The 24062-nt window shown below is 31.1% G+C and overlaps 6 protein-coding genes across 6 annotated transcripts; 4 read left to right on the top strand and 2 right to left on the bottom strand.

Annotated features, from left to right (window-relative positions):
* Positions 1-1684: 1684 nt before the first annotated feature.
* Positions 1685-1922, top strand: LOC111830939. Its single transcript, XM_023783809.1, has 2 exons — positions 1685-1784; positions 1873-1922. Exons 1-2 carry the CDS (start codon positions 1685-1687, stop codon positions 1920-1922), a joined length of 150 nt encoding a protein of 49 aa, XP_023639577.1.
* A 2990-nt stretch (positions 1923-4912) lies between these two features.
* LOC111831239 lies at positions 4913-5264 on the top strand. Its single transcript, XM_023785223.1, has 2 exons — positions 4913-5012; positions 5101-5264. Exons 1-2 carry the CDS (start codon positions 4913-4915, stop codon positions 5151-5153), a joined length of 153 nt encoding a protein of 50 aa, XP_023640991.1. The 3' UTR covers positions 5154-5264.
* Positions 5265-6651: 1387 nt separating this feature from the next.
* Positions 6652-7286, bottom strand: LOC17890441 (putative defensin-like protein 80). Its single transcript, XM_023785072.1, has 2 exons — positions 7058-7286; positions 6652-6947 (listed from the first exon to the last, which is right to left on the bottom strand). Exons 1-2 carry the CDS (start codon positions 7128-7130, stop codon positions 6766-6768), a joined length of 255 nt encoding a protein of 84 aa, XP_023640840.1. The 5' UTR covers positions 7131-7286; the 3' UTR covers positions 6652-6765.
* Positions 7287-12690: 5404 nt separating this feature from the next.
* LOC17889567 (protein PHOX1) lies at positions 12691-15820 on the top strand. The gene is made up of 3 exons (XM_006293671.2): positions 12691-14945; positions 15037-15270; positions 15419-15820. The coding sequence occupies exons 1-2, from the start codon at positions 12827-12829 to the stop codon at positions 15198-15200; spliced, it is 2283 nt and encodes a 760-aa protein (XP_006293733.1). The 5' UTR covers positions 12691-12826; the 3' UTR covers positions 15201-15270; positions 15419-15820.
* A 1293-nt stretch (positions 15821-17113) lies between these two features.
* Positions 17114-19386, top strand: LOC17890072 (protein MEMO1). Its single transcript, XM_006294659.2, has 8 exons — positions 17114-17297; positions 17634-17718; positions 17798-17866; positions 17962-18074; positions 18160-18271; positions 18363-18506; positions 18703-18877; positions 19068-19386. Exons 1-8 carry the CDS (start codon positions 17246-17248, stop codon positions 19191-19193), a joined length of 876 nt encoding a protein of 291 aa, XP_006294721.1. The 5' UTR covers positions 17114-17245; the 3' UTR covers positions 19194-19386.
* Positions 19344-22349, bottom strand: LOC17888246. Its single transcript, XM_006295325.2, has 9 exons — positions 22046-22349; positions 21469-21665; positions 21200-21381; positions 20823-21107; positions 20672-20730; positions 20493-20529; positions 20344-20415; positions 19927-20251; positions 19344-19846 (listed from the first exon to the last, which is right to left on the bottom strand). Exons 1-9 carry the CDS (start codon positions 22146-22148, stop codon positions 19475-19477), a joined length of 1632 nt encoding a protein of 543 aa, XP_006295387.1. The 5' UTR covers positions 22149-22349; the 3' UTR covers positions 19344-19474.
* Positions 22350-24062: the final 1713 nt, after the last annotated feature.

Below are 24062 nucleotides of genomic sequence, written 5' to 3'. Positions count from 1 at the left end.
TTTTGGCTCCTTATTTCCCAAAATTCTGACTTGGTTCATCTTCATATATAATTCCAGCATATTTTGCTATTCAATGAAGAATATGGAGAAGAAATAGTAACATGCATGGAGAAGCATGTATATATAAATATGCAGCATGGGTTGACACTAGGCTGCGTAAGAGAAGCAACAATATTAGCAAACAGAGACATAACATGTACGTAAAGTAAAATGGCCCTTGAGTTCCCTTAAACGCTTCATTGTTCATACTTTTTTTTTTTAAACAGTTAAGAGGTTGTGGGCCAAACCCATATATCCCCTCAACCCTGAAACCAGAACATGTAATATAGTCTCGTCCCAATCACTCTTTTTTTCTTTAACTAAGAGGTTTTGGAACAAAGTCCATACTTTCACTCAGACCCGAAACCAGAGCATGTAATATGGTCTCGTGATCTCGTCCCAAACATTACTCGAACCGGCGATCTCTAAGCTTTTGCCAAAAACTACTAATTCGCACTTATTGGAGTACTTTCTTAGTTAGCAACTACTAATTCGTTTCATTGGAGTTTAACAGAGTAGACTAATTCTATTAGGGTGGTTTTAGTTTTTATGGGTCAAGTTTTTTAATCTTTTTGTGCTTCGTATCACCCATATGGACTACAAGACTGACGTTAGTGTTTTAAGCATTCTAGTCCAAATCGAGCTCTAGCCTCTAGATTGATAAATTGACGATTCGAAGATCAAGCAAACAAAAAAAAGTCTGACTCTTGTATAAGTAGCGTGTTTCCATCTCCCCTAAACCCTAAAGTCTAATTTTTACTTTTCCCTTCCATGTGTTCTCCAATTCAAAGAATGATAACATAGTTCCTTGCACTGACCAATATGAAGAAGAGCAACGTCAAGCATGTGATTAAGGAAATAATGGTTTAGTGTTTCCATTAAAAAAAAGGTTTGGTGTCGTTCCACTACAATTTCCACTGTTAATTACAAGAAAATAACTGATTTGTTACATTCTGTTTTGTAGAAAAATGGTAGGAAACAAACATTTGTTTTCATTATCCTATACAATTATTGGTTGGATATCACCCGTAAAAAATCGGATATTAAAAGATTTTGGTAAGAAATATCCAACTAAATTGCGTCGTAAAAAATTTTGAAAGTAAACTCGTAAGATTTTACTTCCAATTTCCTAATGAAACCTATTTTTTTTGTAAAACATTTGTAGGAAAATAGTAAAAAAAAAAAAAAACTCTGTCAAAAGTTTTGTAGGAAAATTACTAAGATAATACCGTGTTCTCTTGTAGTATAATTATGAAAAGGTATACAAGCAAACTGGAAAAATATACACGATTCATAAATGTGTGTGATGATGAGCTGGTTTATTTGAATAGAAAACGACCTAGCTAGTCTCCTTTTAGAGTTCTTTTCAATCTTCTTTCTTAGTAAGATATAACTCAAAGTTAAAAAGTCATCTCAAATTTTTCTTTTGAGTTATTTTCTTGTATATCATAAAAGTCTTAAGAACTGAAATGATCAACTTCTTTTTCCCATGTTGTCTACATCCAAGACTCTTCTTGATAATATGGTTTCTCTACGAGGCCTTAAGCTTCATTCTAAAACCTCATATTATAAATACAATACATGCGTAGAACATTATTGTAACTTACTCCAACAAACAATAACAAAAAAATTGAGATATAAGAAAATGAAACGAAACTTGTGGTTCATTGCTTTGGTTTTGGTTCTCTCTTTGGCGATTTTGTCTTGTGAAGCTTCAAATCCATCATACGTAGTTCGCAAGCTTTGTAAGCAGTGCTCCAATTTATATTATCTTTTTTATATATGTGTCACCATAATTTTGAATGTGATTTATAACGTTGATTTATCCAACAGTGATTATAGGAACACCACCTAGTAGTTCAAGACCCGCAGGCCAACATTAGCTAGCGGGAAAGAAGAGCACTAGATGTCTATGGGTCGTGGTGGTAGTTCGATGAACTGGTTGTTTTGTGTTATTTTATTTTATTGTTCATAATGAAAGAAAAAATAAACAGGATTTGAAGTAAAAAAACTTTTACGTTATAAATAAAATTCGATTCATATACAGTATATGCATATACTATATATATATATATATATACATGGGATAATCATTTTTTGAATACTATAATTTTATCATATTTGTTTCGTGATATTAGTATATAAAATATGAATTTGTGTTAATCATTATTGATTTCATCATAATTGAAGAAATATATGGGTTTATAATTGAATTTGCAATTATTTTATATATGAATGTAATTGCATAGTTATGAATGATAAAAAAAAAACCTTTGTTTAAAAGGATACTCATCTATTTAACCCACCTCGAACATCAACTCAAATTTTTGCAATCACATTTTCTCCACCATGTAATTTTCTCCAACTAAAAATTCCAGCTCATGCAACCACACAGATTATTACCTAGTTTTCGTGTTGGACCATTTTCCAGTTTTCGTGTTGGACCATTTTCCACCCACATCTCGAGAGAGACTATTAAAATCTAAAGTCTCACATTGCTTGGGATAAAAATCTTTGGACAATATATATAGGATGTGACAGACCTTCTCCCTTGAACTACCTTTTGGATTAGACCACTTTACTGCGTAAAATACTATTCATTAGAAAATGGTATCTCCAATGAAGTCCCCAGATGAAGAGCTCTAGGGAACATCCGACCAAAGCAATGTCTATTTTTCTTATGTATTGGAGTGGGCAAATTTGTTTGCAATAGAAAGGATATCTACTCAATTGGAGGCATTGTGAATGTAGACGCGAATTCAGGTCAAAGGCAGTGTACGTGAGGGAATCAATTTTGTTTTCAAAAAAGTTCATAAAATCCTTTTTTTCTTTTCAACTTTTTGGAAGATACGTTTACGCGCACATATGCGAAATGAATGTGCATGTACACTCACATACATGCAAAATGCACACATGAATTTGCTTGCTTCTGTTTGTTCCATATATTGGTTGAATTAGTTTTAGTTAATAAATGTTTATGTGTAAAAGAGAATATATTTATGTAACTTCTTAATTTATGTGTAAGAAACTAAAACATAGAGAATACTTATATGATCAGGTTTTATCACTCCGTTGAAATATTCTTGGCTTACACAAAAACAAAGAGAATAGAATAAGACCTTTCGGAGGAAAGATCTAGTGAAGAATGTGCTTATGTAGCAAATTGATAATAATATTATTTTGGCTCCTTATTCCCAAAATTTCGACTTGGTTCATTCATATACTATCTAAATCTACGGTCCCTCCCTGAAAAATTCGTTCACAAAAATGAGAAATATAATATGGAGAAGCATATATAAATATGTCACTAAGGTGAGTGAGTAAGAGAAGTAGCATTAACAATAATACATAACATGTACGTAAAGTCAAGTGTCTCCTTGAGTTCCCTTAAACGCTTCATTGTTTTCTAAGATCTATCGAACAATAGATCAATCTGATGAACACTGAAGTGTTTGGGGGGACTCTAGGTGTCATTTGGCACCCAATGGTTTGAGTGGGTTTTAAACAGTCAGGTGAGTTTTGAGATTTTTTCATGTATATAGTAATGTGATTGTTATCATGAATGGAGTCATTTGATTTCTTAGTTAGCAACTAATGACTCGTTTCATAGGAGTTAAATTAGATTAAACCCGCGTAAATACGAAAGTTTAAGAAATATATATAGAGTTTTATTGCAACTATTTGGATTTTAGATTGGTTACAAAATCATTGACAATACCCTATAGAAAATCCTAAGCTACTGCAAAGTATTAGTTGTTTGTTTTTATGTGTCAAATTTCCATATGGCCTATAAGAATGATGGTAGTGTTTTAAGCATTCCAGTCCAAATCGAGGTGATCATATAGCTTAAGATATGACTAGGAAGCTTGATCAAATTATGTTTAATTCCATCCTCCTAGCTAAATCATGTATTTTTCTTTCCATGTACACTCCAATTCAAAAGACTGATAACTTTTGTAGCAATAACCAATGTAAGAGGAGAAACGTCACCAAGTGTTAATAGCTCAATTGGTAAAGATTTCTGGCAAAAGTTTAGAGGTCGCAGGTTCGAGTAGCGCTTGGAACGAGACCATATAACATGCTCTAATCTTGGGTCTGAGGGGATGTATGGATTTCGGCTCAGAACCTCTTTAATTATTCAAAAAAAAAAAAAGAGGAGAAACGTCAAACATGTGTTAAAGGATTTTTGATAAATAAAAAAATTGTGTTTGTGTCTTGCTGCCTACATTTTGAAATTTCCATTTTGCATAAGAACAAAACTTCGATGATGAGCTCATTTATTTGAACTGAAAGAATCAGTAAACTCATAAGAGCATAAGTATTGGTTGTGGTCGTCCCCCAAAAAAAGTTTTTTTTTTCCTTTTTTCTTTTTATTTTTTTTTTCAAATTTTTTCAATTAAAAAAGAAATGTAACCAATCGCGGGCCGCCACGTGTCAGTAGGACCTGCGATTAGTGAGAAACAAAACGCAGAACCGTCGCGTTTGTGTGTACGTCTTTCAGATTTTTTTTCTTTTTAATTTTGTGTAAAAAATTAGATGGGACTCAGGCAAAGTACGCCAATAAACATGGTCTAAGGGACGACCTAGTCTCTAAAAAGAGTTCTTTTCATGCTTCTTTCTTTGAGAGATGACTCAAAGTCAAAGTCATCACAATCTTTTTTTTAATGTATATTATAAAAAGTCGTAAGAATAGAACCGATCAACTTCTTTTTCCCATGTTTGTCGACGTCGAAGACTCTTTCTTGATTATACTTAGTCAGAAGAACTATATGGTTTCTAGCTCTACGCCTCATCATGTTCCGATATAAATACAAGACATATGCTTAGAACATTATATTGTAACTTACTCAAACAATAACACAAATATAAGAAAATGAAAGGAAACTTGTGGTTCATTGTTTTGTTTTTGGTTCTGTCTTTGGCCATTTTTTCTTGTGCAGCTTTAACTCCACCATACGAAATCCGCAAGCTTTGTAAGTATTCTCAAATATAGCTTTTTTTTTTTTCTATATTTTTCGCTTTTATGTTTTATATGATTTATGTCGATTTATATTCAAGCAGTGAATATAAAAACACCACCTAGTGGTTCAAGACCCGCACCTCAATTTCATTAGCTACAAGGAAAGAACTTCTTTCAAAGAAAGAGCACTAGAATTTAGCCCTGGGCACGAAGCGAATATTCGGAAAATTTGTGATATTTGTGATTCGCTTCGCCTCGACTGAATAGTTGATTTTGCTATTTGTTTCGATTCATAAATTTTCAAGTATTCGAAACTTCGAATATTCGAATATTTTCTGTAATATTCGCGAATTATTCGTTTCGCCTCGATTCGACCCATCTAATTTTTTTTTTAAACTAAAAAAAATATAGTACATAAACATAAAATGCAAAATATGAGACATTGTTTCAAAGAAGAGCACTAGAAGTCTATAATTGTCCTCATGAAGTATCAAATAATACAAACTAGTAATATAACCTTAACCTGCGCTGTTGCACGGGCAGGCATTTTTGTTTGTAAATATGTTTTAGAAGATTTTATTTTAATAAAATTATATTAATTTTAAATTGTGAAACTTATTGATTATGAACACGCACATACACAAGGGATTATATTTATACATATGTTTATTTGGTATAAAATTTGTAATACAAATTTATACTGATTCATTTAGTTAATGAAAGCTTAAAATTATAATTGTTTCTGTTACTCAAAAGCATGAAGACTAATAGGATATTAATGTTTATAATATCTACTGTAATATTAAACCTCTATAAATTATAAGATTATAGTTTTAAACTATAACATAAATATCTTTTTATGGAGATGAGGTATGGGAGAAATTTCATTTTTACAAGAAAGTAAAAGCATATTTCAACATATTTACTTATATATATATATCATATATATATATATGATATATCATATATCATATATATAATGATTATTAATTTATGATATTATTGAGACTATATTTTACATAGGGATTTCAAAAATATTATTATCTTATTATCTTATGGGAGAATTTCAAAAATACCACTTTTCAAATACCATTTGTTAAAAATAGCCCCATTTTAAACTTTATCAAAATAACCACTAAAAATGTTGAAATTTATCCAAATATGTGTGTAAACTTAAAAAATATACACACTAATTACCTTTGTCCGTGTATAAAATTTCATATATCTTTCATAAATAGCGTAAAAATAACTTATAAATATTCTCTTTATCTATCCATTTTCAAAAATACCCCTGTTTAAATATGAAAAATTATAAAGTTTATATTGTTTATAAGATACTTCTATATAATAATACTACTGTGAGATTCAATACAAATATATAATTTAATCGAATAAATAAATATAGGGTTAATATTAAATTTTGATTCCGATAGATATGGCCTTGTGACTTACTGAGTTCTGAGATATATATCTTTGTGTAATAGAATTAGTTAAATGAGAAACCCAAAAAAAAAAGTTATGGGAAAGATGTTTGTATCTTAATTATGAAATTTTTGTTGTATGGTTATAGATTTTACAACACCAATTGTTTTAAATAACACATTTCTATTGAAAAGATGCAAATTAAAATTTATTACCAAATACCAATAAAATATAAGATACAAGCTTTAAGCTAAACATTAGCTGTTTCATGTCAACATTTATATTTTTATTAGGGTTTATTTGAAAAGATAAAATAGTAATCCTCAAGATTAACAAAACAAAAACTAAATAGGAGGAACAATTGAGGATTTAGAGGATCCTTTTGGATTGCAGCAACAGATTCTTCCAGCTCGACAATAACCTCCTGAATACCCTAAGCTAATGCATAGTGTATCACAATCTGGTACAGCTGCAACATTACATATCCCTGGACAATAATCTTTTACTGGTTGTTCTGTTCTTACTCCTGTAATTTATTTTACAAAATTAACCAAACATACATTATCAAAAATGTTCTACAACTATACAATTAACCATAAGCATATACTCATATTTTTGTGTTATATATTGACTAACCTGTGATTAAGAACATTGCAATGATAGAAACCGCAATGAAAACGAAAACGTGTGAAGATCTTTGGATGTTCATTTTGTAATGTCTTTGGATGTTTTGGAGTAGTTCTAAAGATTTAAAGCTAGCTAGGTCTTTATATAGGGAAATTCTGAAATCTATGTGTATTTAGTATTTACAATAAGTCAATAAGTCAGATTCAAACCTACCAAATTTAGTGGAAAATGAAATAAGAATGTAATTTTCTTTTTGGCAAAAAAATTGAATTAGTATACAATAACTTTGACTGTAAAAGATATATACATGGAATAATATTATAATTTATTCAATACTTTAAAGTATATATATCTATATATATATATATATATATATATTAATATATCTATAGTATTATTTACGAAGCACTATATAATAAAACTAACTATAAAAAGTAATATAATAATTAGAATGTCATTTTATAGTTGTATATTTAAATAATTTCATTACAGAAAAATGAATGTCCAAAGATCATGTAATTAATAATTAAATTTAAATATATTTAGCTAAGTTTGACATATTTTCTTAATTAATTTAAATAATAGTAATTAATAAAATGACAAATTTTTGTTCCATAAATAGTAAAATTTTATACCAATTTAATTAATTAATTAATTAATTAAGTTTATACCAATTATTAATTTAAATAACAGTAATTAATGACATAATTAATAAAATGACATAATTTCAATAACAGTAATTAATAAAATGACATAAAGATGATTTTCTGTTCTTAATTAATTAATTTAGCTAAGCTAAATGGAAAAAAATATGTGATTTTATAAATTTAAATAAATTTATCTAAGTTTTATTATTACATGATATTAATGTTAAATATTTTTTATTTTAATAAATGAATTTAAATAAATTTAGCTAAGTTTTGAGATATGTAACAAATAACTTTTTGGATATTTTGATTATTTTGGATATTTAGATATAAATTTAATTGATATATTTAAAATTATAATTATGGTCTTAGATAATTACATGATATTAATGTTAAATATTGTTAATATTTTATATATTTGTATATTGTTTGGATTTTATGGGTACCCGTTCGGGTAACAAGTATTATCATGACCCTAACCCGAACTCACGGGTTTAGCAATATAAAACCTAATAGGGTTATTTAGGCATACCCGTATCCTACCCGAACCGGTTTTTCGGTCGGGTTCCGGGTTGGGTATTCGGGTTCGATTTTTATGCCCAGGCCTAACAGAAATAATAGTAATTAATAAAATGACATAATTTTTTAAGTCAGTAAATCATCTTTATCCCTCAATATTTGTCTAACCAAAATTTTATAACTTTCAATTAACATATTTCATACACAAATCAAAATGAATAATAATGATTTGATATCCAATTATATCATATCAATTATTTTTAGTTGTTTCATTTGTTCTTTCATCTCTATGTGATCTAATAGTTACAAGTGAAGCTTCAAATAATCCATATAAAAAGAATTCGCATATGTCGATTATAACTAAAAAGATAATATATATTTATGAGTCTGTAAAAACATTTAATCAGCTGCAAAGATGAATGGTGATCCATAGAATTGTATAAAAATGATATAAATATCGTAAAAATAGGAAAAACAATCTTAATAGACGTTTATTTTTATTTTTTAAACTTCTTTGGTTTAAGCTTATTTTTTCTATCTGAACTATAGCTAGTTTAAATATTTAAAATGTTATTAGTATTATAGATTGATTAAATATTAAAAATATTATAATATTTTAACATGGTCAAAGTTTAAACATTAGAAATAGTTAAAATTAATTAAAATTTAAAATATCTAAAATATTTTAATTTCTTGAATATATTTAAATCTTAAATTTTGTAATCAAATTAAATTATGAATTATTAACTTGCTTAAATTTTTTTGGGGGAAAAAATTGCTAAAATTTTTAAATAGTTTACTTGATCAGAGAGTCCAATTATTCAAATTCCGACTAAAAATTTATGAAACAGAAAAAGAACGCATAAATAAAGTAAATAAGATTGGAAAGCAAAGACAGGTTTCTCTGAGGCTATTATATATGATCATTTTCATTAATCTTTTAAAAATACCCACATTATAATAGTTATAATTTGATTAAGAATCTCATGGTTAAATGATAAAATCTCTAATGAGAATCTACAAAATTAAATATAAGAATGCTCTCGAAATTTACATTATTAGATAAGGGAACATATGAATAAGTTTGTTTCGAATAATATGTTAGGATGAGACATAGAGTCTAGAGAAGCCATTTTATTTTCTCTGTTAAAAGTAAAATCTCTTTGTGGAGTAATGGCGAAATAAATTTCATAACTAGGCATTAATTCTCGTTTGACTAAAACTATTTTACTACAAAAAGAAAAAAACAAATATGGTGAAAATAATGGTAGGAAATGATTTTAGAGAACTTTTGAGAAATACCCTTTTTGGTGTATTTTTTAAAAATACCCCTCTTTTCTATCCATTTTCAAAAATACCCCTTTTCAAATATGAAAAATTATAAACTTTTATATAGTTAATAAGGTATATCGAGATCATTATTACTGCTGGGAGACTAAATCCAAATATTTATAAGGTTTTACAAGGTTCTAAACAGCATTTATAATGTTTTATAAGATTTTTAAAAGGTTTACACAATCTTTATAAGGTTTTTAAATAATTTTTAAAACGTTTTTAAAAGGTATTTATGAAATATATTTATATATATATATAAATTTACACCATATAAAGATAATTTGTGTCTATAAAAGTGAATGGTGGAAAAAAGTAACTGGCACCGCCCCTTGCTGGATAGAATATCAAGGTCTGTCGAAGGCGGGCGAACGTGTCTTTCTATGGTACGAATTGAACAAAAGCGAGGGATGGATGTCTGAGCGGTTGAAATATAAGTTTACACATATGTTTTTGATAAATTTCAAATTTTATAGTGAGTTTTTGATAAAATTAGAAAGAGATGTATTTTTAAAAAGTAGTATTGGAAAAGGGGTATTTTTGAAATTCCCCCATGATTTTAATGGTGTTGATGACAAACACATCATTAATTATAATTGTAATACACAATTTTACAATTGTTTTTACCAAAATGAAAATTCATATTTTTATAGTTTTTAATACTTAGTTCAAACAAAAAATAATTTATATATTTGGTATGCAATTGGTATATATAAACTTTTTTTTTAAATTTGGTATATATAAACTTTAGTTTCAACTATATTTAAAATTTCAAATTTTCTCAGTTGTGTTTTGTTTTGCATCCAATTCTATATTTTCTCAGTATTAATTAATAGTTGTTGAAGATCTTGGACCTCATGTCTATGTGTTGTAATATATGCAACAACAATACACTTGTTCTTCTTGATTGTGGTGGTGGATGAAGGTGAGGAACATAGCCCAGTAAATTTGTTGACACTGGAGTTTTTACAAATATATATACATAAAAGAAAAAATTATTAGAAAGTTTAAAGATTAAGTTATTGTGAGTTTTTGGTTTAAAGTCACCAAGTATATAATTAGTAGGAAGTATCCCACACATTGCATGAGTTTAAATTAATATAATTTTATACAATAATTTCTATAAAATAAATTTAGATTAAATAAAATTTCAAGACTAATTAAGTATATTATAAAACTGCAAAGATACTTAAGCTTGCATCATAATTAATTATCAAATGCAACAAACATATGAATCGTAGTTTGTGGTTGACAAAAAAAAAATGCAACAACCATAAATTTTCATCAAAAACTATGATTAAAAGAGACATAAAACACAAATGAAGATAGTAAATTAGTATAGAAAGATGATTGGTGAATACATATCTATAGGTATGTCACACTATTTTGTGATATAAACATAACAACTAATTCTCATACAATTTCAAACATAACTTACTAATGTGGTAATGTTGCAAAACAAAATTAAATATGAAAGATATGATGGCTAAATTTTAATATATTATAGATAAAATTAAATATTTAAGACATTTGTATCACAGATAAAAGTAATAGGAGTTTTTTTTATATGTAACACAACAGAATGGAATATGAAAGATATTAGGACTACATTTTAATATATTACGATAAATTTGTGTTTATGTTTATTAATCTTTAATACAACTTTAAATTTTGTTATTAAAAAAATGGTAATAGACCAATAAAAAAGAGACTGAATTTATCTTTTATATTTTTATGCATATTTGAATATATGATAAATGGGTTGTTGTATAAAAGAATTATATGTAAAACAAATGAATGACATATCCTTCAAAATTATGAAGACACACTCAAAAATTAATTAATTCCCAAATAACTCTAAATACTCTAATGTTCTCCCCAACAACAATAATTTGGTATAGAGGGCCATGAGATAGATCTTACAAATACTTATGATAAATATAGTATTTTGAAAGTTGTTGAATGAGTAAATATGTATAAAATCACTTTCTAAATAACATTAGAGTTTAAAAGAATTGTAGAATCAATAAATCCTCAACTTTTTGAATAACAAGAGATTTTAAATGGAATTACAAAATCCGCACACTAATAGTAGAAGACTTTACTAAGAATATAAGAATCAACAAACCAATCATAATGAACTCGTAAATTCTCAACATCTTTAAAAATCTTTCTCACAATAACTCCCCCAAATTCTCCATCACGATATCAAAAATCTCACTAATTAAGCTATGTTAATATCATTTCATAACTATAATGATTCTTTTGTATGTTCAACCACTCATTTATTATAATCGTCTAGCATAAGAAATTCACTAAAAATGAGACACACACACACACACACACATATATATATTGAAAATTTAAAATATGTAAATAATTTAATTGAACACAACTGTTGATAATTTGAAATGCTTTAGCATTCTACTATTAAGTTCTTACATCAAATAAATGATTAAATTTTTAATTGACCATAAATGTTAGCTTAAAATATTAAAGTTATGTATTAGTTTAGCATTCCACTGCAAATGTTAACTTCTCATATAAAATTTATGTATACGTTCATTTCTTTCTATCTGAAATTGAAGTTATGTATGACTTTTTGTGTTTTTGGGTTCTTCGGTCCAAAACTATACACAAAAAGCTAATTAAAAATACTCGAACATTCAAATGATCTAAAAATCCGGTAAAAAACAACCCAAACTACTCAAAAGTATCTGAAAGTACTTATATATGTTGAAATTATCCAAAAAAATCTACTCAAACTCTCCAAAATACTCAAAAATATATACATTATTCCAAAAAAACGATTAAAAACTATCGCAACTGTATTTAAATATTCCAAAATTAATGAATTACCCAAAATTTGAGTTCGGATAGAATAATATTACCCGATATACAAAATACATTGCATATAAACCCGCTAGAATACTATTTCTATATAACAATTTTGAATTGCGGTTTGGATCGGTTTGGATCGGTTCGGTTCGGTTCGGTTCGGATTTGGATTCAGATTTTTCATTCCTTCCCTTATTATAATAAAGTTTTTGACTTTTCGGAATAAAAAATTGTCGGTATAAAATAGCTAGACCCATTTCTTTTTTGTTCCTTCTAATTTTATTCGTGGATTAGAGAGCACGCAATCCAAAAAAATAAAATAAAACATTCTTCTTCTTCATCTGATCCCTCTCTCCGATAAAGATCATTTTTATCTCTTTAGAAAAATTCAAAATTCTCTGATTTGATCGCGACTTCAAAATTGATAATCTAACCGTCATCAATGGGGAAACCGACGGGGAAGAAGAGAAACAAATCCGAAATACCGTATACGGAAGCTTCCGGCAGCAACGGCGGAGGAGGCAAGACCGGAAAAAGCTTCGATCGTTCAACCACCACAAAATCATTCGACGATGATATGACGATCTTCATCAACAGAGCATTAGAGCTGAAAGACGAAGGAAACAAATTATTCCAGAAACGAGATCATGAAGGAGCGATGTTAAGGTACGATAAAGCCGTTAAGCTATTACCTAGAGATCATGGAGATTTAGCTTACCTGAGAACGAGTATGGCTTCTTGTTATATGCAAATGGGGTTAGGTGAGTATCCTAATGCGATTAACGAATGTAATTTGGCTATTGAGGCTTCTCCTAGGTATAGTAAAGCTTTGTTGAAACGAGCTCGGTGTTATGAGGCTTTGAATAAATTGGATTTCGCGTTTAGGGATTCGCGTGTTGTGTTGAATATGGAAGCGGAGAATGTTTCTGCTAATGAGATTTTTGAGAGGGTGAAGAAGGTTTTGGTTGGTAAAGGGATTGATGTTGTTGAGATGGAGAAGAATTTGGTTAATGTGCAGCCTGTTGGCGCGGCTCGGTTAAGGAAGATTGTTAAGGAGAGGTTGCGGAAGAAGAAGAAGAAGTCGATGATGATGAATGCGGAAAAAGATGGTGAATTGAAGAGTAATGAAGGTGTTGTTGAGGATGGGAAGGTTGAGGATGGAGAGGAAGCAGATAGCGGGAAGAAGGGTGAGAAGTCGAAGGAGAAGAAGTTAGAGGATAAGGTTGTGGTTGAGGAGAAGAAAGTGAGTCCTGTTATGGACAAAGAAGTCATTGCTTCGGTGATTGTTGAACGAGGAAATGGTGTTAAGGAAGACACTACAGTGACTAGGACTGTGAAGTTGGTTCATGGAGATGATATACGGTGGGCACAACTGCCGTTGGATTCTAGTGTTAGACTTGTACGAGATGTGATCAGGGATCGGTTTCCTGCTATGAAGGGTTTCTTGATCAAATATAGGGACTCAGAGGGGGATCTGGTTACCATTACTACGACAGATGAGCTGAAGCTAGCTGCATCGACGAGGGAGAAACTTGGATCCTTTAGATTGTATATATCTGAAGTTAGCCCCAATCAAGAACCAACTTATGATGTCTTGAACAACGACGAAGCAACTGATAAGTTTGCCAAGGGATCGAGTAGTGTTGCCGATAATGGAAGCGTTGGAGACTTTGTTGAATCTGAAAAAGCATCTACTGGTCTTGAGCACTGGATTTTCCAGTTTGCGCAACTGTTCAAGAACCATGTTGGATTTGATTCAGATTCGTACTTGGACATTCATAACCTTGGGATGAAATTGTATACAGAAGCCATGGAAGAGATTGTCACTGGTGATGATGCTCAAGAACTGTTTAATATCGCTGCTGATAAGTTTCAAGAAATGGCTGCACTTGCTATGTTTAACTGGGGAAATGTTCATATGTCCAAGGCAAGAAGGCAGATCTATTTTCCTGAGGATGGCTCAAAAGAAACTATACTAGAGAAAGTTGAGGCCGGATTTGAATGGGCACAGAACGAGTACAACAAAGCTGCGGAAAAATATGAAGAAGCAATCAAAATTAAATCGGATTTCTACGAAGCTTATCTAGCTCTGGGGCAACAACAGTTTGAGCAGGCTAAGCTTTGCTGGTATCATGCACTCAGTGGCAATATAGATATTGAAAGCGAGGCCTCCCAGGATGTCTTAAAGCTCTATAACAAAGCTGAGGAGAGCATGGAAAAAGGTATGCAAATATGGGAAGAGATGGAAGAACGTCGTCTAAATGGAATCTCCAATTCTGATAAACACAAAGAACTGCTGCAGAAGTTAGGCTTGGATGGAATCTTTAGTGAAGCATCTGATGAAGAAAGCGCAGAGCAAACAGCTAATATGAGTTCTCAGATTAATCTTTTGTGGGGTTCCTTACTCTATGAACGTTCTATCGTGGAGTATAAGCTTGGCCTTCCGACTTGGGATGAGTGCTTGGAAGTTGCAGTGGAGAAATTTGAATTAGCAGGAGCTTCTGCAACTGATATAGCTGTGATGGTCAAGAACCATTGCTCAAGCGACAGTGCACTTGAAGGTAATGAAGTTTGTAAATAAATACCAACCTCTTGCGAAATTACTTTCAAATATGAGCGGTTAACATTACAACAATCAAACAAAAACTGTAGGTATGGGATTCAAGATCGATGAGATAGTACAGGCATGGAATGAGATGTACGATGCTAAAAGATGGCAAATCGGTGTCCCATCTTTCCGACTAGAACCTTTGTTCCGGAGACGGTCACCAAAACTGCATGATATATTAGAGAATGTGTTATCAGGACCTCAGTGATGGATGACACATTCATCACATCATACAAACCTGAACATATCGGCTTGCATCAGTTTTCACGTATTACTAGGTAAGTATCTCATTTCCACTTCACTAAATCCTCAAAACATTTGCAATATGCTTAACTACGTTTGTTGTTATAATTTGATAAGTTTTTTCGGGGTTGTTGTTCGACGAAAAACTAATCTCTTGATCTGTTCCAACAATTGTTATTGCAGGTATTGTATTCAGTGGGAGATTATACCTTATACGCATTTTTTTCCGAAATTTTTTTGGTTTGGTTTCTCAGCTTACGGAAGCAATGAAGCAATTTTTGTTTTCAATCTCTTGGCGGGTATGACCGTGAAGAAGATGTGCTTGATCATTCTTTTTGTGCAGATGCTATTCATTATTTCATTATTTCATTTTGGTGGGTTTGTAATTATATATCATTAGTTTTGTAATAATTTTATTTATTGATTGTTTGGTTTAGTTTGTGTACCTATAAGATTGTTAATATGATGGTGAATGAATGGTTTTGGTTTGTTTTTTGTAGCACTCAAAAACTGAGGTGGGGTTATAATCCCTATTGGATACTGTATTTTACTGGATTTTAATGTATTTTAAAAGTACAGCGCAAATTCCGCTCTTTATAGGCCCAAAAATCCTTTCACAAAATAATCCATCTTTTTCCCGTTATCGAATCAAGCATTTGTTTGATGTATTTTGAAATGCATTAAAATCTTCCGTTATTAAATATAGATTTGATTTTATTACATTTTTAGTTATAATGGATTTGATTGGATTTTTTTAAGCAAGATCATGAGTAAAACAAATCCAAGTATTTTTATCTGTATTTTGGAGTATTTCATTTAGATAGATATTAAAAATAAATTTGTCTCTTTCTTTATTATTCTTCATCCTAGAAAATTAGAATTGTTTTGGAGAATCACCACAACCCCATCAGAATTACCAACGTTATGGAATAGATGTTCCAAGACTCACCATTGTTGTTTCAAGCAAGTTTCCAATAAAATTTTGGATTAATTTTTTTTAGAGCAATTTGGGATAGTAGAATCAAGCGTGATTTGAATCCAGATCTGAGAGGGCCATCACCATCGGAGGAATTGATAAGAGAACTGAAAAGGGTTGCAGATTAAAGAAACTTGTACAACAAAGGAAAAAGGCGACGATGGAGACACAAAGAAATGATAAATAACAGTTATTTAAAACTTGATAATCATTTATTAAAAAAAAAGTTTCAATCACTATGTAAAACATAGATGATTTTTTTTTTGTCATCAAATAACTAAAAGCCGACTCAAATGAGCCAACTCGACGGACAACTATTTACAAACTTAATCAAATGCGGACTGAAACGAGCTTATCCGTTTTTACATTTATTTTTCTAGGAATAAGAGATAAAGAAAAGGTTGAAAATCTTCCCTATCACTGTTGATATCAAACCATCCTAAACCTGCATACTTTGGCCTTCCAAAACCCATCAATGAAACAACGATAACCCGTAAACCTGTCAAGTAAAGATCTTGGCACGTAGGTATAATATAAATGATTCTTAAAACAAAAAAATCTTACAAATATTGATATATAATAATACAAAAAAAAATCCACGTTTTTTAGAAAAATAATTCTTCACAAATCCACTACAAACACTTTCTAAATCCACGTTATATTATATGCATTAGAAATCTATTGAACTTTTAAATCTACTATTATCCTATGGTAATTAAAAACCTCCATCCAATAACATCCCCTGAGTTTTGGTTTCTAAATTTAAAAAAACGGCACGCAGTGTCTAATTTTGAAGTGTAGTAATTGCATGTTTTTAAATTATTAAGCCCAGTCCTAGAAACAGCACGAATGTTTTACTGGCAAGAGTATAAACGGCACACATGTTTTTCTCCTGAGCTTTCTTCCCCAGTTGGCGAAGAAACCCAGAGAAAGTAACACAGAAGTAGAATCTTCATCTCTCGCAAGCTTGAGAGAAGCTCTCAAATTAGGGGTTTTGCGATTGCGATCACGATCCTTCAGTTACTTTTGCGATAATGGAGAAAGCAAGACAACCAACGCATGCAGGCTCTTGGTATACTGATAATCGTGAGTTCTAAAAAAAAAAAATTTCTCCTTTGCTTATAATTTTCTCACTTGCATGTTCAATCCTTGGGCTGGAGTAATTAGGTTTTCGATTTTTATTTTATTGGGTTGTTCTTGATTTGTTGAACACTGATTTTAGTCTTGTAAGTGTTAAAGTTTTGATTTTTGTGTTAATTGTTTACAATTCGATCGATGTTTAGTATCTGGGTTTTAGGATTTGATTTCTGTAAAAAGAGATTGTGAGATTGTTTTGGTAACAAATGCTTTGAAGCAGTGAGGTTTTGACTTTTGTTTTGGTTCGATTAAGAATCTCAAACTTAGTTTATGTTTCTTGACCAGCTACAAAGTTGTCATCTGATCTTGAAGAATGGCTTAGTGCAACTGGGTTGACTAAATCTCCTGATGTACGAGGCGTGATTGCACCGTAAGTTGTTGTTTTGTTGCTTATCTCATTTGCTCCTAAGAGTGATTGCACTTTTACTGACGTTTTGAAGGGTTTCCAGACACGCAGGTTATTCGTACTCCGGGCGTGCAGCTGCTTATGCCTTTGCAAACATTGATCCTACCAATATGTAAGTAATGCTTTACAATGAGTTAGAATTCATGGCTTCATCATTATTATTCTATCTGACCAGTGTTGTGAATTTTTTTTGGAGTCTTGTTTTAGTTCACGGATATTTCTTCTTGGTCCATCACACCACTTTTATACTCCAAAATGTGCACTTTCGACTGCGACAGTTTACAAAACTCCCATAGGAGATCTACCTGTTGATGTGGAGAGTAAGTTTGGCTACCTTTTCTTGTTCTTACCAAAGAAAGATGTATTTACTTGACGAGGAAAGATGTTTTCTTACGAATTAACCAGTGATTAAGGAGATAAGAGCTATGGGAAAATTTGGAATGATGGATCTTCGGGTTGATGAGGCTGAGCATAGCATGGAAATGCACTTGCCGTATTTGGCCAAAGTATTTGAAGGGTAACTACAGGAGTAGAAATGTTAATGTTCTGAATAACTTTAAATAATGAGACGGATTTGCTGATACCGGCTCATTCTCATATTTGATCAGGCACGATGTGAAAGTTGTCCCCATCTTGGTTGGAGCAGTGAGTGCGGAAAATGAAGCCATGTACGGTGAATTGCTTGCCAAATATGTGGATGATCCCAAGAATTTTTTCTCAGTGTCGTCTGACTTTTGCCACTGGGGCTCAAGGTTTGTCTTAGCTCTTCATCTCCTTTCACTTTTTGAATACTACTTTGTGATGAAACTTCACTTTTGATGTACATTTGATATACTTGGCTCATCTCTTTCTGAAATTTTCCTTTAATTGCATAGCTAGATTTTACGAAGCCTTTCCAGTGAGCTAATTGCCTCTGTTATGATTGTTTTTGTATGTTTTGGCTTCTAGGTTCAATTACATGCATTATGACAACACTCATGGTGCCATACACAAATCGATTGAGGCTCTAGACAAGAAGGGAATGGATATAATAGAGACAGGAGATCCAGATGCCTTTAAGAAGTATCTTCTGGAATTTGACAACACGATTTGTGGCCGCCACCCGATCAGTGTTTTTCTCCATGTAAGCAGTCCAACTCAATAAATTCATGAAAATTAGCCTTAAGCTTCTAGATACTTCTGTTTTAGATGTAACCATTACAATGGATGAATATAAAGGTGAATCTGGTACTCAATTAGGCTACCTTAGCCCATATGGGTTTTGTTAGGATTCATCAAATCTGATTGCTTCTGTTTTATGTTGATTACTACAGATGATAAAACATTCTTCAAGCAAGATTAAGATCAATTTCCTGCGGTACGAGCAGTCAAGCCAATGCCAGACGATGCGAGACAGCAGTGTCAGCTATGCATCTGCTGCTGCCAAGTTGGAAAACTGAACTATAGAAATTCCCATTCAGTTTTAACATTTTGGTTTCAAGGTCTTTCAGGGTCAAATAGTATCTTCTAATCACATTTGACAATGCAAAGAACCTAAGAAAACCAAAGGTTTCGTGTTTACAATCATCTGTAATAACAACAACAAAAAAAGCACAAGACCTCTCTTCTATTGATATCTAATTTTTCATTTTCCTTAGTAGAGACTATGTTCGTACATGGAAGCACAAATCAAGTGTCTCAAGACTTTAAACACTCTGCTTAAACTCTACAGAAACATACATCAAAAGTTAACTCTTACAATCTCCTTACTTTCTGCATATTCAGGCAGAGCTTCCTTTCGATGCCTTCTCTCTCTACTGTAAATGATCCAGAACATAAGTGAGAGCATCACAGCCGCTGCTAATATGGCCAGACCCACATGTACCCAATAACCATAACGACGGAGTCCAGGACAGTGGTTATTGGTTATGTCACTAAATGTTTGCTTTGCGTATGAGCAGTCTTGAAGCTCGACCAGGAATGGCGCGTCTCTGATCAACCCCGTGCTGATGTTAACACATGATGCCATCTGACTGTACAGAGCTGGTGTGAGCCTCCCTGTTGTGGCACATGTCCCGTTTGGGCTTACTTGGCACACGAAACTGGTCCATGCCTGCGAGTGTTGTGACATCACTAAGATATGTTTGACTAGAGACAGTTTCAACTCTAAAGAAATTGGACATTGGGACTTACTTGAGTAGCATTGTTCAAATCGAGCTCACCAGGCGAACAAACTCGATCGGTAAGGTCATGGTTAAAAGGATTGCAGAGCAATGGAAGCAACGGTCCAGATTGGTTATAATACATTTGAACAAAGACTGGAGAGAAGTTGATGTTGGATACATTAGTGATGACTGTGTTGATAAGATCCACGAGCTGATTCGTCACCTCTTTGCTACGCATCAAAGTTTCCTGAGCTGTGGCATTGTCTGTACAAGGCAATATCTCGTCTAGAGCAGTGTTGCTTGATGGTCTCTCAACCCATTCGCTCATTGCCACACATGTGTCTGCAGTTGCACTGATGGTAAAGAAACACATTGAAGTTTTTTTGAGTTTATTCAGTTATTTTAACTAACAAAGAATAAGTTAATGAAGAGTTATGAGACATACTTGTGTAGCACAAGGAATGTTCCGCTCAAGATAAATGTACCTGTCACCAGAATCCATCCCAAAATCACAAGGCTGCACAAGAGCAAAAGGATTCAGATAGTTTTTACTAGTAAAAGTCGTACGGTAAACATTTCAGGGTTTATACTCACGTGTATACGATGACCTGCATCCCGAAAATTGAAGAAACTGCAAGAGAAGAAATGATAAGAAGATCACTAGAGTTAGTTGAAAGTTGAGAAACATGTAGGCATATAGAGAAGTTCAATTCCAAGAGTTTTTGTCTTTAAAAGGTTGAAAATATCACACAATATGAGGATTTGTGACTTACCGAGACCAAGAAATGTCACGACAAGCATCACGATTGAAACTACGATAAGCGCCACCCTCCTGCAAGAACAGAAATCACCCTTATAAATTGTCTTTCAAGATTCAAAAATCAGGTTCTTGTAACAGATAGAATGTTAGGAGGTTGTTGTTACACTGAATCAAGGAAATGTCTTATGTGATTGGAGCTACTAGTCGATTTCTCGGTGATGGTAGCTACAGAAGAATTCAGTTTCGCTCCAATCTGATCGATTTCAGTTTGAACATTTGCAGGTAAAAGGACCTGAAGAACTGCAGTCTGCTTGGCTGAAGCAAGATAATCTGAGATAGCTCTAAGCTGTGAAATCGTGCTATCAGCTTGGCTCATTACATACTCTAACGTCTCTGTCGTGCTTTTGTTGTACCTGATCTGACCCGAGTAAAGCAGAACACATCCTATTCTGCGATAACAAGAACTCAAATACTTAGTAATTAAAACAAGAAAGCACTCTACATAACAAACAAAGTGGTGTTATCTTTTTCTTGAACTCACATTGCAATAACAGTGAAGATAAGGAGGAAGACGAGGGAGACAACATAAGCAAGTTTTGAGTATCCAATAGACTTGTTTCTATGGCAAATGTGACACATACAGATGACCAAAAGACAGATGCCAAACGTAAGAAACCAGACAGCAGCAAGAACAAAGAGAGGCACAGCTGTATAGCTCACAGACTGCAATGTCAAAAACACAAACACACATATCTAAATCACAGCACCAAACAAAAGAAACATCTAAACACAAGAAATGGAAGATCTTACAGCCCAGTAATGGTGATTGCTTATATTCCATCCTCCAGTATATTTCTCAAAACCATTGAGAGGATCTTTTCTGAAAGTTCTTTGAGCTGCTAAAGCCACTGAAGCTACTTCATTTCCTTGAGGGTTGTTGTAACCAGGTCCTAATAATGGCGCCTCTGCCACTATAAATTTAATTGTAGTACCTATTTTCTTGGATGCTGAAAGAGACAAATCACATTTAAGATTCAATAACACAAAAAGGACAGTAAAGTCTAAAACTTTGTTTTGTTTTGTCAACCCTAGAAATTGCATAGAAAATGTTAAGAATCAACCAGCAAGATTAACAAGAAACAGAGAAAATTTTGCAGTTCTGATGTTATTTTTTCAGATTATAGACAAAACCCATTTGCCAAAAACTGAAGGATTTAGCAAAGTATTGAACTTTGTAAGCTTAGTGAAGTGTGGCATTTTCATGGAAACAAGAAACAGAGAATGTAGAAGAACACAAGAATCTAAAACTTTAACTTTCCCGGAAAAGGGAAAGCTTTCTCTCGAGATATTGCAAGAAAGAAAGAAGCAAAGATAGGGAAACAAAAACCTGTGGGAGGCTGAGTAGGAGAAATGTGAATAGTGGAAGCTCCATGAGAAAGAGAAAGAGAAGTAAAGAAGCAACATAAGAAGAGAAGAAGACGATGAGACATTACTAATACTAACTGCAATCTTGAGAAGAGATAAAGAGAGTTGAAGTGGTGAAGCAGAGCAGAGAGAGAGAGAGAAGAAAGACAATAAACACTAATATGCTTTTTCGAATATCAATGACCCACTGAAGACTTTTTTGCAGTTTTTTCTGTAATGTGTTTAGATTGATGATACACACAAAACCAGTTTTTTTTTTTAGAATTTATTTTTGTGAATTATTGAGCAATGGAATCTAGTAGATTTAACTTTTACCGCGTGTCTAAAAAAAGTTAAAAGTAAATATGTGTTAAGAAATTTTCAATATTTATCTTAGTCACAATTAACTTCAAATTATATGCTATTTACTATAGATCTTATTATAAAGACTTAAGTTTTCAAAGTTAGTAATTCACATGATCTGTGACACGTGTCAATTTTAACGATTAGAGATCTTGATATGTGTTAAAAAAAAAATGTTTCGAACACTTGAAAAATATTAAAAGAGAATTATCTATACTATTAAAACAGAAGGACAAGCTGTATCCAAACAGTCCCAAAAAAAATATTAAAAAATATGTAAATCCAAACCTATTGCCAAACAGAACTAAAGACAGCAAAAAAATAACTAAACCAAGAAAAAAAACTATCTATATTTATGGAAATTATATTTTGTTTCCATAAAAAGTGGACAATTAAATTCAAAACTTTACATGTAAACATATTTTTCAAATGTTTTAAAAACAATAACTTATATTTAATAAATTCTAATAAAACAAATCATCATAAATTTTAAAAAAATTGATATATGAAAAATAAAAAGAAAACTAAATGACTAATCAAATTCTACAATAGCATAAAATGTGGAGTCATAATAATCAGAATTGATTATATCATAAAAATATTTAAAATTATAAAATCTTAAAAAATCATTAACTATTTTTAAATAAAAAATCTTCAACAAATCAATAATAATTTTTTTTTCTTTTACTAAAATCAACCTAATAAAAAATTTATATCACATAAAACCTTTTATTTTCACATAAAAATCTTCATATTGAAAAATAATCTCGCAAATAGAGCAAAAAAATAAAATAAATCTTTTTGAAATATATTGATTGAAATGAGGTATTTATGTATTTCTTTAAAAAAGAACAAATTAACAAAAATAAATTTAGACCAAAATTGAGTCTTAACCGTAATAACTTCGTATAGCATACAGTCTGTATTTAAATTCGAATAATAGTTATAGAAAAAAATTAATATTAGATCTTATTTTTAACAGCTTTGCATATGTAACTATTTCAACTAATTTAGAATAATATATATTAAAACTTTTTAAATTGACTTTAAATGAAAATATCTAAATATATGTAAATTCTAATTTTGTGTATTTCATATATAATTTCTTATTATATATAACTACCATATATCAATGATTTTCTGAATTTTATAATTAACATATTATCAAATCTTCATGATTTCTTAAAAATATTTAAACAAGAAAATTGATCTAAATTCTAAAATGTAAATCTCTATTTTGGAACGATTATTTAAATTTTTTACGTAATGTTGTTTTAAACAAACATGTAAATGGTGTCATTTATAAAAAAAAAATGATTTTATCTTATAGGGAAAAAAAGAAAAAGGGGACGGATAATTTAAAAAATAAAACATAAATTATCTAAACTATTTCTCATCAAAAACAAGACGATAAAAAAAAAAAATTGAAAACTAAATTCAATTTCAAATTTCAAATAACAAATGACGGGTATGATACATGTATATGAAATTTAAATAGCAAATTTAAGTTTCAAATTTTCTTAATATTTCAAATATCGGGACAAAAGATAACAAATACAGAAAGAGAACGGGTAATTTAGAAAATAATACTTATTATCTTAACTATTTCTAATAATATGCAGAAGGAAATTATGGAC

The sequence above is a fragment of the Capsella rubella genome, unplaced genomic scaffold (genome assembly GCF_000375325.1).
Source record: "Capsella rubella cultivar Monte Gargano unplaced genomic scaffold, Caprub1_0 scaffold_4, whole genome shotgun sequence".
NCBI lineage: Eukaryota > Viridiplantae > Streptophyta > Magnoliopsida > Brassicales > Brassicaceae > Capsella > Capsella rubella.
Note: the sequence above shows the minus strand (reverse complement) of the source record. Positions and strands in the feature narration are given on the sequence as shown.

Coding starts and splice junctions, on each gene's coding strand:
- LOC17888246 (XM_006295325.2), bottom strand. CDS start 22,148: ATGTCTCATCGTCTTCTTCTCTTCTTATGTTGCTTCTTTACTTCTCTT. Junction 21,666..22,045: donor TCCTACTCAGCCTCCCACAG/GTTTTTGTTTCC, acceptor TGTCTCTTTCAG/CATCCAAGAAAATAGGTACT. Junction 20,731..20,822: donor AGACATTTCCTTGATTCAGT/GTAACAACAACC, acceptor CTGTTCTTGCAG/GAGGGTGGCGCTTATCGTAG.
- LOC17890441 (XM_023785072.1), bottom strand. CDS start 7,130: ATGAACATCCAAAGATCTTCACACGTTTTCGTTTTCATTGCGGTTTCT. Junction 6,948..7,057: donor TGCAATGTTCTTAATCACAG/GTTAGTCAATAT, acceptor AATAAATTACAG/GAGTAAGAACAGAACAACCA.
- LOC111830939 (XM_023783809.1), top strand. CDS start 1,685: ATGAAACGAAACTTGTGGTTCATTGCTTTGGTTTTGGTTCTCTCTTTG. Junction 1,785..1,872: donor ATACGTAGTTCGCAAGCTTT/GTAAGCAGTGCT, acceptor TTTATCCAACAG/TGATTATAGGAACACCACCT.
- LOC17890072 (XM_006294659.2), top strand. CDS start 17,246: ATGGAGAAAGCAAGACAACCAACGCATGCAGGCTCTTGGTATACTGAT. Junction 17,298..17,633: donor CTCTTGGTATACTGATAATC/GTGAGTTCTAAA, acceptor TTTCTTGACCAG/CTACAAAGTTGTCATCTGAT. Junction 18,075..18,159: donor TCTACCTGTTGATGTGGAGA/GTAAGTTTGGCT, acceptor CGAATTAACCAG/TGATTAAGGAGATAAGAGCT.
- LOC17889567 (XM_006293671.2), top strand. CDS start 12,827: ATGGGGAAACCGACGGGGAAGAAGAGAAACAAATCCGAAATACCGTAT. Junction 14,946..15,036: donor AAGCGACAGTGCACTTGAAG/GTAATGAAGTTT, acceptor CAAAAACTGTAG/GTATGGGATTCAAGATCGAT.
- LOC111831239 (XM_023785223.1), top strand. CDS start 4,913: ATGAAAGGAAACTTGTGGTTCATTGTTTTGTTTTTGGTTCTGTCTTTG. Junction 5,013..5,100: donor ATACGAAATCCGCAAGCTTT/GTAAGTATTCTC, acceptor ATATTCAAGCAG/TGAATATAAAAACACCACCT.